The sequence below is a fragment of the Venustampulla echinocandica genome, assembly GCF_003357145.1.
Source record: "Venustampulla echinocandica strain BP 5553 chromosome Unknown scaffold_3, whole genome shotgun sequence".
Taxonomy (NCBI): domain Eukaryota; kingdom Fungi; phylum Ascomycota; class Leotiomycetes; order Helotiales; family Pleuroascaceae; genus Venustampulla; species Venustampulla echinocandica.
Window position 1 is genome coordinate 1,970,033 of NW_022474208.1, and position 15,770 is coordinate 1,985,802.

At 46.9% G+C, this 15,770-nt stretch overlaps 7 protein-coding genes across 7 annotated transcripts; 3 read left to right on the top strand and 4 right to left on the bottom strand.

Annotated features, from left to right (window-relative positions):
* Positions 1-1,416: 1,416 nt before the first annotated feature.
* Positions 1,417-2,126, bottom strand: BP5553_06250 (uncharacterized protein; the record flags this gene model as incomplete). The annotated part of the gene is made up of 3 exons (XM_032014873.1): positions 1,417-1,615; positions 1,821-1,933; positions 2,013-2,126. The coding sequence occupies 3 exons, from the start codon at positions 2,124-2,126 to the stop codon at positions 1,417-1,419; spliced, it is 426 nt and encodes a 141-aa protein (XP_031869554.1).
* Positions 2,127-2,403: 277 nt separating this feature from the next.
* Positions 2,404-3,600, top strand: BP5553_06251 (Uncharacterized protein; the record flags this gene model as incomplete). The annotated part of the gene is made up of 3 exons (XM_032014874.1): positions 2,404-2,426; positions 2,478-3,528; positions 3,580-3,600. 3 exons carry the CDS (start codon positions 2,404-2,406, stop codon positions 3,598-3,600), a joined length of 1,095 nt encoding a protein of 364 aa, XP_031869555.1.
* A 247-nt stretch (positions 3,601-3,847) lies between these two features.
* BP5553_06252 (uncharacterized protein) lies at positions 3,848-4,396 on the bottom strand (the record flags this gene model as incomplete). Its single annotated transcript, XM_032014875.1, has 2 exons — positions 3,848-4,265; positions 4,356-4,396. The coding sequence occupies 2 exons, from the start codon at positions 4,394-4,396 to the stop codon at positions 3,848-3,850; spliced, it is 459 nt and encodes a 152-aa protein (XP_031869556.1).
* A 2,000-nt stretch (positions 4,397-6,396) lies between these two features.
* Positions 6,397-7,592, top strand: BP5553_06253 (uncharacterized protein; the record flags this gene model as incomplete). The annotated part of the gene is made up of 2 exons (XM_032014876.1): positions 6,397-6,574; positions 6,706-7,592. 2 exons carry the CDS (start codon positions 6,397-6,399, stop codon positions 7,590-7,592), a joined length of 1,065 nt encoding a protein of 354 aa, XP_031869557.1.
* Positions 7,593-8,233: 641 nt separating this feature from the next.
* On the bottom strand, positions 8,234-9,353 carry BP5553_06254 (uncharacterized protein; the record flags this gene model as incomplete). Its single annotated transcript, XM_032014877.1, has 4 exons — positions 8,234-8,852; positions 8,902-8,993; positions 9,051-9,091; positions 9,170-9,353. 4 exons carry the CDS (start codon positions 9,351-9,353, stop codon positions 8,234-8,236), a joined length of 936 nt encoding a protein of 311 aa, XP_031869558.1.
* A 659-nt stretch (positions 9,354-10,012) lies between these two features.
* Positions 10,013-10,818, bottom strand: BP5553_06255 (uncharacterized protein; the record flags this gene model as incomplete). The annotated part of the gene is made up of 2 exons (XM_032014878.1): positions 10,013-10,432; positions 10,540-10,818. The coding sequence occupies 2 exons, from the start codon at positions 10,816-10,818 to the stop codon at positions 10,013-10,015; spliced, it is 699 nt and encodes a 232-aa protein (XP_031869559.1).
* A 1,395-nt stretch (positions 10,819-12,213) lies between these two features.
* Positions 12,214-12,951, top strand: BP5553_06256 (uncharacterized protein; the record flags this gene model as incomplete). The annotated part of the gene is made up of 2 exons (XM_032014879.1): positions 12,214-12,610; positions 12,701-12,951. 2 exons carry the CDS (start codon positions 12,214-12,216, stop codon positions 12,949-12,951), a joined length of 648 nt encoding a protein of 215 aa, XP_031869560.1.
* Positions 12,952-15,770: the final 2,819 nt, after the last annotated feature.

Genomic DNA, 15,770 nt, shown 5'->3' on the forward strand with positions numbered 1-15,770 from the left:
TTTCGCAAAGGAGTTTCTGCCAGGGCAGGTAGATTTACACTACTTTGTAGATATGTCTCGGAATTCTCAGCTTGGTGCTTGCTTCTGGAAGGTCGCAAATCGTACTCCACAAATATATGTTATCGCAACTATCATGCTGCCGCACGAACTTTTTCGCCGGCCACGATTTTCTGCCGCTCTCCACCGCGCAACACCTTCCTATCAGGCTTGATTTGGACACGATTACATCGGTGTCCTCCCTCCTTTTTCAAACTATGCAGAAGACCATATGAATCTTATAGTCTAACTCTCTTCTACAATGTGGATCTTACCGCTTGTTGGGTACATAGGCATAGCCTTGGGCTTTTGCTTTCTGACGCTTGCCATAGGTATGTTATCTCTCCCTGACGCGCAAACTGGCCAGTTGTACGTTGTATAGAGCGAAACATTGACCGATAATCCGACACAGCCTCGGGACTCTACTACCTCTCCGAGCTCGTCGAAGAGCATACCGTTATTGTGAAGAAGCTCCTCACGCGCCTTATATTCTTCATTATCGGCATCCAAGTCTTTTTATGTGTCGTCGATGGCTTCCCTTTCGGGCTGTCCCTCCTTAATATTGTCTCCCACATCGTGTATTTGGGAAACATGCGCCGCTTTCCAACCGTGCAACTTAGCGACCCGTTGTTCATTGCTTCCTGTGGTACGGTTTAACTCTTTTTCTTCGCGAAGTAATATCAGGGCTAACTGGGGTCTCAGTGCTTGTAATATGTAACCACTACTTCTGGTTCCAACACTTTTCCAACCCTGCCATGACCGCGCCACGCTCTCGATTCGATATAGTTTCTATGCCAACATTCACGGAGATCGCATCATACTTTGGCCTGTGCATCTGGCTTGTTCCTTTCTCGCTATTTGTTTCGCTCTCCGCAAGCGATAATGTTTTGCCGACGATGGGCAGTGAGGCGCCGGGGATGGCGGGCCCATCTGGAGATGGGAAGAATAAGAGGCAAGGAATGATTAAGGTTCTGGTCGATACGGTGAGGGATTGGATTGGAGAGTTGGGGAGGGTGGCAGGATGGAATAGACCCGAAAGGGGGTTTTGATGTATTGCTATAATGAGAAGGGCATCATGGGCGTTAATGGAAGGTTCCGGGCTAGGAAATGGATAAGGATCATGATTGCACATGGAACTCTTGGAATCTGAGTTGTGATTTTATATGTGATATATTAATAGCTAATGAGACTGTGATGGACTGATGGGATAACTCCATGCCAATTTCTTCCAGTGCCCTAAAGATTAGTTCTGTGTTTAAGTGTGTAGCAAATACTGCATAGCAAAGATTTCCGTGTGACCAAGTTCGTCCCAACTTTTGATCAGGTCATCTATGATAGGTCAGATGGGTCGAAATTATTCCTCGGTGACGGCTCACCATTTCAAACAGTCACAGTTGCTCCAGAGGGAAGCTCCTCAAGTTCCTCAAGACGGCCTTGTAGCATGGCCACTATCTCGCTACTTATGTTCTTGGTCTGGAGCTCAATATGGCTAACGCTGGTAAGGATGAGTTTCTCCAGGTTCTCCCGTCTGTTATTCAGAGTTTCGAGCCTCTCCAGTAGCATCTGGCGAGACATGGTCCTGTCCATATATTAGCAGTGGACACGACTAAACAAACAAATACCCCAAGGGAAGTGCCCCTAAGAATTTGTAGAAAAAGCATTCTTTTTGGGCGATTTGAGGGGATGACGCGTTGGGTTACGCGTTTAGACGGAGAATAAGGAGCACGAAAGTTCAGCGCGAACGAGAAATAGTACCAATGTGAGCAGAGAGAAGGGAGACGGACGTCTTGTTCTTCCTAGCCGCATATATATTTTCAATCTTGGCCTTGAGCTCTTTGCAGCTTTGCTGATGCTCGCCGTCGATAGTCAGACGCCTGGCTTCACGCCGCTTTTTGCTCTGATGTCAATGCCAAGTGATCAGCCATGGAGGACTTTTCGAATGGTTTATTTCAAACGCCACTCTGGAATGTATATACCATGATAACAATATTTTCGGCAGTTTTCATGACGCTGTTGTTGACTTCGTGGGCTTCATCCTCAGACTCGCTGTTGACAGCCACTGGTTGAGCTGTACGTGGACGAGCTGCCATGGCGGCAGGCTTTGGTGTTTTCGCCGCACCGAGTCACAGAAGTACTTTGTAATGAAGTTGAGATATTTTATAATGAAGTAAGTTGTTAGTTGGTAGTTGTCAGTTGTAAGTTGTACTTGAGATAGGGGAGTCCTTCGTGGTCGGCCCAATCATATCGTAGTGCGATTTGCGGGATGCTCCACCAAAATTTTGCAATCGCAACCACCACAATTTCACGATAACGAATCGTCCATCACAACGCTCCAGTCCACCTCCAACACCCTCCTTCGCTGCAAATATGGGCCTCGCAGGGACAAAAAAGTAGGTATATTTCTGACTTGTCAATCATGGCAATTACTGACAATTTTGAAGGCGCATAAAGCTCTCGCACGACCCAAATAACACAACATGGACGAACGACACCGAAGGCTTCGGCCACAAGATCATGACTGCCCAAGGCTGGCAGCCAGGGCAGTACCTCGGAGCCAAAGATGCAGCTCACGCCGAATTCCACACGGCGGCCAATGCATCCCATATTCGAGTCATGATCAAAGACGATAACCTGGGCTTGGGAGCGAAAATTGGAAGTGGTGTCGGCCATGGCGAATGCACGGGGTTGGATGTCTTTAAAAGTATTCTTGGGAGGCTTAATGGCAAGGAGGAAGTCGAGTTAGAGCAGGAAAAGAAGTCTAGGGAAGATTTAAAGAGGGCAATATATACTGAACGGAAGTGGGGGAGCATAAGATTCGTTCAGGGAGGGTTTCTGATTGGGGACAAGATTCAGCACCTAATTGATGGCGAAGTCGAACGGGTACGGAAGCTTGCTGAAGGATCGACAGAGGACACGAGTGGATCCAGCTCTGAGTCTGAACTAGAGGAACGTTCTGAGCCTATTAAGAAGTCTAAGAAATCTAAGAAGCGGAAAGCGGAGGCTATCGAAGAAGAGGTTTCCGACGCTGTGGCTGTCAAGGTGAAGAAGTCGAAGAAGAAGGAGAAATTACAAGCTAACGAAGCGGAGGATGCTATGGAACCTTTAGTTGAGGCCAAACTGTCCAAGAAGTCTAAGAAGGATCGGAAAGCGAAAGAGGAGCCTGATAATACGTCAGATGAGGACTCGAAGCGCAAACAACGAAAGAAGGAGAAGAAAGAGGCGCGAAAGCAGAAGGGAAAATCAACATCTGAGGATCAAGAGGAGGTCAAGGGCATAAAGAAATCCAAACGCGATCGAAAGGCGGCACTTGGTAGTTTACCTACATCCTCCGAGTCCTCCCAAGTCCCTACGAAGGAAAGCACCCCTTCATCAACTGTTCCAACTCCGTCGAGCGGCTATTCAACGCCCATGATGCAGGGCCGCCACGCAGTCCGGTCTCGAAATATTGCACAAAAGCGGCTTGCAAGCATGGATGTAGCGTCATTGAACCAGGTCAGCTATCGCTTAGTACTTTTCCTACGATTTCTCACTAACATATCCCAGATTTTCATGATAAAATCATAGAAATAGATTTATCCTCCATATCATGTGAATTATACAAAGACTAATTTATGATTCTCGATCCTAACTCTCCCCTGTGTCCAAACGGACATCGTCCAGCCTATCATTTCAAGAACGCTAAGTGTTTGCTATTCAAATCATGTGCCGGTGTTCGTAAAACGAGCGCTGCCTTTCCATTCCCCCTTTAACTCCTCCGTCCCTATTCGCACGCCCCTTCCATTTATATCCTTCTCAAGCCTCCCCACGACCCCTAACCAAAGGTGGCCAACATCGTCGCCGGGACCGCATCCTCGGTGGGCGCCTTTGCCCCCCTCAAAGTAGCCCAAGCACTCCCGGTACTCGCACTATACCAGAAGTTCGCCTGGCTCCAATCCAGTGCCAAGGTATTCGAGTCAATATTAATCTGCTTAGTCAAACATCTTTCTGCCACACAGCCCTTCAGGACAGTGGCATCGGTGTTGCTGGGAACCCCTATAGCATGGCTGAAATCTCCGCAGAAGAGCTCGCCGTAGGGAGAGTTCCAGCAGACGGCAGCGGCATTCTTGTCCCTAGTTGTGGAGCCCGTCGAGGTGAGGTAGAGGGGAGTGCCATTGGGGTCTTGAGATTGACCGACGATGCGAAGCCAGAAGGGAGGGGCCGTGGAGAGGGCGTTTATGGCAGGTATGATTCTGTTCGTGGTCAGTTTGTTCCCAATCCAAAACCCGGCCTGAGCTGGAGGTAGGGTGGAATGGGGAGGTGGACAGGGAGATAGGGCTCACGAGAGTGCGAAGAAGAGGAGGGAGACGGAGAATCGTGCCATTGTGATATTATTTTGTTGCTTGTCTCTTCTTCGATGTCTTAGAGATGAGGTGAGAAAGATGGATCAACTATGTCCCTTATGGCTTCTCTTATGGAGAATCAAGGAAACCCCTTGGACGGAAAACAGCTAATTAGGCTCCTCGAAGATGTCAAATTCCAAATCGTACCTGCGTTTGCCCCATACATATATGTACATACCTACCTAGGTATTAGGTATATATCCCAGGCCGTGACGGCTCCCCTCCTTCCTTTTCTTCTGAATGGTCACCTCCAACTCGGGCCTTCCCTCCATCGTGATCCCTATACCCCTCACACGGTAAGACAAGGCCATTAACGACGATATGGCTCGTTCCCGACCGTCCAACCAGTGCTCTCTCTATAAAGTGACAAATGCAAGTCAGATCACACCCACATGTTTTTTTCAACCTTATAATCTCCTGTATCCTGGTTCACGGCACTCGCTATGACATCCACCCAACCACCATCCCGACTACAAATGAAATGTACCGACAGGACGCAGCAACAAATGGCGGACTTCCACCGGACTCGGGGCCGGTGAACTCGGCAAATCAGATCACCAGCCGTTGAGTATGCGTAAGGATAGGTCGGGTTACGATCTCTAGGGATCGGCCATTAGGCTATATTCCGTACAGCGCCGTAGTAACGTGTGTGTGACGCTATAACGAAACAGTTGGGAGGGTTGCAACAACAAGCTTTTCGGAGTGGGAACGGGAAAATCTGGTTGCGGGGAAAGGAAACGATATAACATGACGCGCTGCCCGGATATTTGGAATTTCGAGATTTGGAATTTATCGCGCGCGTGGGAGCTCCGTAGGAGAAAGGGGGAATTATATGCGAGTAAACCAAACATCCCAAGTAGGAGTGTTCCCATGGCAGTTTAACAGCCGCTTGTAAATTTTCTAGTTCGGAGTAGGTATAACTTATATTCAAATACTACCTTATAGTTTAGTCATAGATGATGCATGTGATGCAGTACCTCTCAAAAGCGCTCAAACCACACTATAAGTCTTTGGTTTTGCCAGTTGATGGAATACCGGGTGCTTATTAGGACTTCGAATTTCGTACGCTGCTACAGAAATCGGTTGTGAGGAACCCTGCAACCCCATCAAAGCTCCCGAGCTGTAATTGGGTGCATTACCTCGCTTACTGCGTGCACGGTCCACTTTCCGCCAGTATAACCGTAGGTCATAAATTAAATTAAGAGATTTTCTTTTGCCTTCGGGCATTTGGTCAATTGAAACGATACAGAGAAGATTAGCATGGCCCCTGCACTAAGGATGACACGCTCAATCAAAGAGAAGCTACCAATTTTTTTAAACTTCGTTTTCTTTTTCCCTCTCCTAGAATATGATTAAATCTTTTTTGTTTTAGACGATTTTATCTTTTATATAAGTTTTTTTGTTCTTGCTTGTATTCTTTTTGTTCTTTTTGTAACCATTAGGCGAAAGGAGCCAGTCACGTGTTGTTTGTTGCAGGGGTGAAGACCTACAGGTACTGTACCAGGTACCTGGTAGATACGAACGCGTTCAACGCTCTACTCAACTGCTCAGCCTCTCTGTGGGCAAATTATCGCAAGATACGAGTAATACAATCTGTTCTTGCGGAATAGCTGAAATGGCACGAAATTATTAGACCTCAATTCTCAGAAATCATTACTGAAGATAACAAGCGGTATCCGAGTAGATGTTCCATTAATGCCTGGTGGAGCCTGTATCGAGTGTCAACAACATGACCGACTCCGTTGCGCTCGCTGCACTGGTCATATCTCTTGTCGCCCTCTTCACCACGATCGGCTAGCTCCTCTAGTAGTACTTAGCGACCGCAGATGGGTACCGGAGATGTCAGCCTTCGGTGATGGGCCTTTGGGCGCGCAAGACGAAGCTGCGATGGCGATGGGCGGAATTCCGATTCGAAACCATTTTCGTCACTCCAAGAATCGTGTATAGGGCCCGCATGGTTGCAGAGAAAAGTAACCCCAGAATGACGGCTGTCGCCGAAGATGACTGTCCTTTGGTGAATACTGCTTCATCCTTGGATACAAGCATGACTTTAGCGGGCTGGCCGTATGGCCTAGTTGCTCGAAGGTTTTATAGCGGTGATGAGTTGGCATGTTGGGTCCCTCTTCTTGCTCGGCTCCACAGACAAGGGGAAAGTATCAGTGAGCGGTTTCCCTCCCATCACATAAGTGGCCCGAGTGGAAATCGAAATGTTGCGGTTCCCGTTGTCCAATTCGTACGAAAGTCTTGGGATTTTATGCCAGGTGATGTAGTTCGGCCTAAGATAAGCTAGGTTTTGGTCTTGTTGCGCTTGATCCATCTCTACTCCCCAACAACCAGTTTGACTTGGATATTGGTTCTTACGAGGGCCTTGAGCGGACGCTTCCATTTCTATATTACAACTTGCAAGTGCGCCCGTCGAAAAGAGTCAGGAACGTCTTACGTGACATAAAGAAGTCCATGAAAACGGGCGACGACTTCATCCCGGGCCTCAACGATCTTGTCCCCTTGCTATCGGGTATGCTGGCTACCTCCAGGCTACGAAGAATCCCGGCTCCGAATCTATATTCAAGAGGAGTTACTGCCTCTGAAGGTTTTCTCGTCTTTAGCAAGCGGCTAGAAGATTTGGTCTCTACGAGAGGAAAGCTTGCTACTAAACAATCACTGGACATCTTGTCATACGTCCAAGATATTAATGCCCAACTGAATAGTTTGCGGGAGCCAGAGCGTCAAAGTTTTCCGAAGTATATTACAGAGGACGAGAAATTTGTACCCTTAATTCTTCGCTGCTACGAGGAAATGACAAATTTTCTCCGCAGCGTCAACTTCGACTACAACTTCCTTGTATGGGTGCATATAACACAAGCGGTAATGCCGCTGAAGCCCTTGACGGATCGTCATAAAGCACATGAGCTATATGGCCTCGATCCAGAAGACCTTGACGAGAGGCTTGTGACCAGTATGGAAAGTTATTTTGATGCCTTACCCGACCTACCTTCTCGGTTCACTGCATATTCTTACGCGGGGTGGAGCGAGAGTTTCCTTCCCGAGCTTGAAGATTCCTGGCTTTCTATGATATTCCGTGCATTCTGCTGGCAGCAGAGCCATGAGTTTATTGAAGGTGTACCACCCCTTCCGAGCGAGTACTGGAATAGCAAGATGCCTGTATATATAGGGTAAGCTTCCTAGAGGATTCTAGGGTATCGGGATTAGTTTCGAGCTTTCACCACAGTCCCGCTATGGACAAAGCAAGACGGAGCCCGTGCATTACTACAAGAATGTCTTATTCCCCTGCAAGATAGGAAAAGGTATCTTTAATGATGGAAGCTATCTAAACAGCGATCGTCCACAAATATCATGCAGAATGGAATGGCGAGGAGAATCCAGAAAAAGGCCCCCGATAAATACTCAATATGCGCGTTTCAAGAAGCGGGAACGCTCTGGTTTTAGAAGGCAGAACGAAATTAATGTATGTCAATCGTCCAGTGCGTAGTTACTTTCAAATCTTCCAAGCGGTATTTTCTCAGTTTTATGCGGCCTTAAAACGTGCAAGATTTTATATTTTGATAGTCCTGATTTTAAGAGGATGATTCTGCATTTGCTCAACATTTTTGCCAGTCTTTAAAAAGCAGCCATCAGAAGCTCGTAACCTCTTATGTAGTAACTGCGCACGCATAACTTTTGCAATTCATCATTCCCTACTACCATGTAGCCATCATTCATAGCAATGCGAAAGCCAATATCATCTTCCAGAATTCCTACTGTTGAACTTTTAGTGAGACACTTCAACGGCTTCCGATACTGGCCACCTTACCATGATCTCAGTCCTCGGGAACATAGTACGAAGAAAGATTATTTCCTGTCCAGTTTGATGTAGCGCCATTAGGAAGCCTTTTTTTGAAAGCAACAACTAATTCGACCAGCATGTCTTTTGGGAAACTTTCCGCGGATGCTTTAAAGTCCACATGAGCCATTCTACAATTTATTGCATCGATTAAATAACGACGGAGTGCGCAACCTTCCGCAGTGTTTTGCCACACAGTGTGGAGCACGTGTAAAGGTAACAATCCAAACTGCTGAATGGTCTCATCAATCTGGCGGATAACCAAGTTTTGTAGGCGACGTATTAGGAGCTTGTCAGCCAACAGCCATAACAAGACTAAAGATCCTGACTCGGGAATTTCCGCCTTTTGCTCTTCTAGTTGAGTGAGATTCAAATCCTGTGAATATAGCCATTGGAATAATAATTCGACGGTACCGACGGTGGTGTTAGTCAATCGATATTCCTGAGTCTCGCCTTCGATACAGTTGCTATTAAATGCGGATCTGAAGACAGGTGAATGGTGACAAGCAAAAGCCTTGTGAATTACAAACTTTTGTGGTTTGTATGGTGGCTGGCCGCCCTCGTCAACAAGAATCGTGACGAATTCTAGTGAATTGCTAAGGACAGTTAGAATGGAAGTTACCACAGCTTATTCTTGATTTATACCTGTGATTGAATAGTCGCGAGTGGCTTTTTGCCGCAGCCTTGACTTTGGTTTCCGCGTTCTTCAGTGGTACCGACGTCATCATATTCTGGATCTGATCTAGGGATCAGCGAAAATGTAAGGTATAAAAGAAGACTACGGAATCGCATACCTTCGTGGGTGTTCCAAATGCAACAGGGCTGGCATTCTTGCCTAAAGTGGAGGGGTCCATTGAAGTTTGGGGAGTTAGTCAACATGATACCACCATCAAAAATGTGGGCGAGGAATTACCTCCAGGAGGCATGTCAGAGCGGGCATGCTCTAATGCAAGAGACTGTACTTGGTATGCCGTATATGCAGAGGGAGATACCAACTGCTCAGATTTCAGACAACAGGGGCTCAGGTCATGGATATTTGTGTCGAAACGAAGGGGACCAACAATAAGTTCTTTACGCGTTGTTAAGTCAAAGGTCATTGACGCGTCTCTAGAGCAGTACTTGGTTGGAGGTGGGAGTTTTAGAAGCGCGATCAGCTGCGTCAATGGGTGAATAGCAATGACAGGTGAAGCTCTCGTTCCCCATAGTGATTGACAGCGAGTCTAACCGAGAATATATAGGAGGGATACTCGATGTAGAGCCACATTATTGATACCTAAGGTACGTCTTATAGTGAACCTAGGCTCCCTTGTATCCCTTTGTTATTGACTCCTTGACCTCAACTTTCCGTGTTCTCCATTTGATTCTTGAATCCATTGGCTCGAACTAACACCATACCCTCACCTGCTTCCCAATCTTGCTCCCCGCCCCGCGCTCAACAACTAAGTAGCAATTCCTTCTTCTTCATCAAGCCTGGCCTATTTGGCATAAATCACCTCCCCTTCCACTTGTTGTTTTCCCCGTCAAGTGCCAACTCGAGATTATATATCCTTTCGCTAGCGAGGCCTCCCACCGAAAGGTGAGTCCAACGCGCTCTCCCGTTTGTTGTCGTCTTCTTCAAAGCTCAATCTTCGCGCCCCCTACTTTTAAATTTCGCTTCCGAATGTCAACCCAACGGATCTCTTCAGTTCCATCCATCCTTTGCCCTCATTCAACGCAAAACTCATAACATAAAGCCAGTTATCTTTTTACATCATCTTCACAACACAACACCCATACCCACACCCGCCGCCACCACCAATACGCTCCAGATATTCCTCCTCTCGTCCCATCCGGCCCCATTACTTCCCACTCCACCCTCTACCGTGTCACCTAACTTCCCCTTAATAATTTTGGCCACATTTTCCTTAAAATATCTATTCCCATCACCAACGACATTTCCTGGCGGCCAATACTCACATACCACATACCACCCATCCGTTCCCCCTTTCCCCTGACAACTCGTTCTCCCACAACCGACACTAGTGGTATTCGTCCACACAAGCTGTGTGAAATGACCTGTTTCCTCACTGAAGCCGGGTTTACCCCAGTTATAGGATTTCCGTTCGGAGCCCCAGACATCGACGCTGGTGGTAGCATTGGAGGCACCTGCGACTAAGTTCTCGCCTGTTGGACCATGCTGATTCGTTCTTGTTAGATTGTTTTATGAGAAATATAATTTGTCTCAAGGCGTGGGATTTGATCCAACGTCCCGATGCCATCCACAGCCACGAAATTTACACTTACCGAATGTTCGAACTCGCACCGCGCACTCCACTTTGAGGCGTATTTTGCACTCGTGTCATTCCATTTGAGAGTAGTAGCATTATGTTCGGCACGGTAAAAATTATGCGCTGCTAGGATATCCTTCTCAAACACAGCCTTATTGGTATAACTCGTGCTGTTGGCGGTAGGGGCTGCACCGCTGGATGTGATAGTGACGGTTCCGACTATGACTATGACGGTTGATACTGCTTCTGCCCAGTTGGCATAGACGAGGATTGTGAGGAGGTGATAGGGTTTCATCTCGATGATTGAGAGTTATCGTAACTATACGAATGTATATATTTCATATATATGAACTAAGGAATTCAACCCAGAGGGAATGATGCGAATCGACTCAATACTTAACAACGCAACACATAAAACAATCGCTTCAAAATCGAAACATCGTACGAAAGGAAAGTATGTGGCATCCACTAGATATACCACCTCGCCAACCTTCAAACAAATCGTGGCCAATTCCGGGGTCTTGTAGCCCAAAACCAGGCCACGCTTCAAGCACCCGTCACCAATCAATTGTAGCATCATCATCAACACGAGGACAAGTAACGTACAAGTATCCATGCCACAGTACGCGTCGGTAATGTATGTCAAGACATTGGTTTCCGGAAGTTGGATTTCGAAATCATGGTTACGGAACAGGGGGAAATAAAAAAGGGTGGCCGCATGACGTACGAGGCGCCTGGCCTTAATGTTGTTAATGCAAAACGGCGAGGCCAATTAAAATTTGAAGCTGCATTTTATGCGAACACCAATCAGGTGGCAGCTGAACAAAGGTAGAGAGCGTTATGTATTACTTATATATCAGGATCCCTTCCTCTTTTTCCAATCCCGCCAGAGTCAGCGCTTTCGTGTCAGCGACCATGGCGTCGCAACTGAGTGCTGCACAGCATATTTTGATCAAATATTTGCTAAAAGAAGGGTTCGAGAACAAGCTAATAGCCTCAGAAGCCTCGTGCAGCGTGCGCGTCGTCCAGAGAATCCGTCTGAAGCAGTTCCAAATGCCCACCCCAAGAACAAACTGCGTCGGCCGTCGGGGAGCTCCTGGTGTCTAATTGTGAACAAAGATAGGTCTCTGTATAGCTATTGCCGGTATGAGGTGGCTCCGGAGGCGTTCCCGGCGGAGTTAAAGGCATCTCAGTGCACAGCGAGGCATTCGGATCTTCCTCTCGGACAAGATGGGGTCGTGGCCGAACTGTAGACGTCGAAGCCTGGGTTAACAACAACAGATTCATAGAAAGGGACGATAAAGATAAGTGTATAAGTGGTAGTACGACACTCTCATTTGGAAAGCGATATTGCTTCTTCTTTGATTTCGAAGCCCTTCGGAGCTTGTCTAGGGTTTGCTTTCAACCAGGTTAAAATGCGACTAAGCTCCCCGTGACGCTCTACCGGCGGATCATCTGAGTAGATGCAGCCGTGAGGCAAAGGGTTTTGTTGGTTTTCCAGATTCTCGTTGAGTGGATCATCCCCACACCAAGCTTACGTATTTCTTTCAGGCTGCAGTCTTTGCTTTATAGCAGTTACATCCATCAACACTCCATTAAGCAATTTTGATTCGAGATGCCAAATATTCTTGGCCATCCTCAAACATTTTGATTACGAATTACCATACATTGTGTTGATTTGTCGGTTAACATGGGATTTACAATCCGAGCGGCGAGTCCGACCGACCTGCCCTCCATAGCAACTCTTGATATCGCAGCTCACAAGCCAACATCAGCCCTCCTAAACATGAACCTACTTCCACCAGACGACATACACGCTCTGTACCTCTCCCGTTACGCACACTTCCTGTCACAACCAGATTGTTATCGATTCCTCGTTGCCATTACATCTAAGAATGAAACCACACATGGTGGAGATATTGCAGGCTTCCTCGTAGGAGCGAGGCCAAAACTGGAAAGTTTCGAAGAAGACGAATGGAACCCAGTATTCCCAGAGGATGCGCCCGCGGAGAAGATTGCATGGTTCTCGGGGTTGATGAAGTTGATGAAGGAGGACAAGATGAAGTATTTTAAAAACGATATGTGGGGTTCGCTGTCCAGTTCTCATAAAACCTTTCCGTTCCCCACCTACATCCTCCAGAATCGTCGGCTACAAACATTGCACTGACGTCAAACAGAACTGGAAGCTCTCGCAACATCACCCTCTTGCCAGCATCGCGGAGTCGGCTCTCTTCTTCTAACTCACTGGCTACAAGAAGTCGACATCGCTCATGGAACGCTATACGTTCGCGCCTCACCGTCTGGGCGTGGCCTGTACGAGAAACTCGGCTGCGTGAATAAGGGGGAGCACTCGGTCGACGTAAGCGATCACGGATGGACGCAGCCTATTGTCAACACCAACATGATAAGAGCAGCCAAGGGCACGTGATGTTTTAGCACTGTTTTGGGTGTGTGTGATTTTGTGATGTCTAAGCATGCGAGAGAACTATCTTCAGAGCCAATACGTGGTTTTATATGATCGTTGGTGTAAGGAAACGTAGTAGTGTTTCCAGTATTCACAGCATCGACAGCCTTTATCCTGCGAGCGAGACACGTGACTCACCGCCACCCCCACACAGCTGTACTGTTAATTTTTAACGTTGTAGAAGACGCTACAATCAAACCCTCGATGCAGTAGGTCATCGATAGAACCCCAGGTGGTGCTGATAGACTAACAGTAGAGGGACACTATAAATTTTCGAACAGTGTAAATTCTACCTATAAAGATTTCAGAAGGGAACGTGGTATTAGAATACACCTTACATATTAAAAATAGTTGACCCATCTCATATAACAAGTTAACAACAACAAATATTGAAATAAAAGTTCACGTGCCCCGCTAGGATTATCAATATACCTGTAGTCAGAAATCAAGGCCTCAACATTTTAAAATGGTGCCCCGTAGTCTTAATGATATTATAGAAAATAAAGGGGCCCAAACTTTAAAAGGACAAGAGTTATTGAACGAGAAAGTAAAATACTTCAGAGATTGGAGGGGTTGAGCATGATTTAGGCATGCGACTAGCTTTGATTTCCCACCTTCTAGTCGTGACAATGTAGCCAGGAAGTGCATAAAAGTACAGCCCTTCACTTTATTCTGACTCACCCATCAAAGAATGCTACAATCGATTTTGGTCAATACGCTATCAAATCTGCACCAGCGGCCTTAAGTCAGGAAGATATGGATACCTTCTACTGCATTTTATCGCAGGCTCCAGCTCCTGCGAGAGCAACCTAGTCGAACGACTCTTTGGAGATATCACCTATAGAACCGAAACCATCCATATCCCTCATTACTACCTCCCCTTGGAACCCATACCACACATTGTGCTCATTGAGATGGCGACTACTAGTCTTGGATGTAACGACAGCCTGGGTGGAGAAAGACGCGCCATCAAATGCCTCCGCCTGTAATGAGGACTTTGCAGTCTCAAAATGCCCCAGAGATGATGGTCATCTCGTCGTCTTCCGAAATCGATGTTAACATGCTTCTCTCACAAGAGTCTCTATCACGTCTATTATTCTCTAAATCATCTGAATTCCTGAGGGTCGATGTTGGAGGAGCCCATGATTTGGAAAGAGGTTCCTACTGTCGAGCGGAGCTGTTCAAGTTAGGGAAAGGACTAAGTGTGCTCATTTCCGCTGTGATCACTCAGTGAGAGTTGTGTTCAGTTGATGGTGGTAGAAGTGCATTCTCTCCGAAGGGAGAGGGGTGAATGGGGAGCTAGTCGTGTGTGTGTTTGCTCACAGACCCCATTTTCTGTTTGAAGACTCTGGTCTAGAATTGCCTTAGAAATGGTGGGCGGTGCAGGTCCCCAGCCCACGCGGCGGCCACACCTCTGGTCAGGACGGGGTGGCTCTTACTCCCACTTTGGGAACCCACCTTGTGAAGAAGGTTGAGACGGTCGCCAGGAAAGTCGCCACCAAATAGATTCTACATGTCCTGCGGTATTAGTATCAAATGTATTGTCTAATGTAGTATGGAGAGTTTTTGGAAGATGAAACACCTACTTTTTCCTCATAGTGCTGCCTTCAGCAACTGTAACTTGTCATATGCCCATAAAACTATTCTGTCGTTAGGTACATTGATAACATGGATTTGTAGTTACAGACTCTCAAGTATTATGTGGTAAACTGATGATAACAGCTTGCCTAACGATTGGGGTGTTGTCTGGCGAAAATATTCCATGGCATGTATTAAGTGGCAAGGACGAAGGTACGAAACCCACACGGAGGCCAGAATCGAATGATTTGGAAAAGGGGTTCCCGCAGCTGGACCGGCACGCACACCGGCACTGAGTTTATCGAGGGCCTCCTCAGGGCCCGCACCTCTCCCTTACGTCAGTTCGAAAACTGACGAAGGTCTCGCCGGGACGACGTTGCGCCGGATAACACCTAAAAGGATGGGAGTGGGCAGCTCAGCTGCCCGACCAGCCATTGCCCCCAAGATTTTTCATACAGACATCAGCATGTACTATCAAGAGCCCGAAAACAGTAAAGAAGTGTCAAAGGCAATGAAAACGAAGTGGGAATAGACTGTGCAAAGGTTTAGGAGGGTCCGTATTAAACAGCAGACATTATGCATAATTTGCAGAGGTACTCACATCCTCCTGAGCCAGTGGCCCAAGCAGATCTTGAAGTGGCCAGTCCGCCACCACAGTTTGGCGCAATCCAGCGCGCAGTCGACACCGGCATCGAGGCCGGCCCTGAGGAGGGAGAGGAAGAAGGAGGATAAGGATGCCATTATATAAAATAATAGCAGAAATAAAAAAAGGTTAAGTAAAGATGAGTGAATAGCCAAAAAGTTGGGTTAAATTGTTTAAATTGACGAAATGGAGAAGAAAAAAAAAGACAGACTTCAGAGATCTGGAGAAAATATGGACAAGTACTCTCCGGAATCGCCACTTCCTTAAAGGTTACTCGGGAAAGGAAAAGGAAGGCACACACTTAGCATTTGTCCATGAGCAATGGCTAGAAACGACTTGGTAAAGCTGTTCTGCCTTGAAATGGCGGCTGCTTAACCTGCTTCACGGTAAGCCAAATTGTCAAATGTCTTGCAGATGGCTCTTCTCGGAGAGTCCTTGCGATGTGACTATGATCGTAGAGTTTTCAAAGCAGGGTATTGTTAATCGGATCTATACACATAGTGGATTAATTCTACCTCAGACTAGTTAATTCCCTACCTAGAGTACCTATGCCTCACGAGTG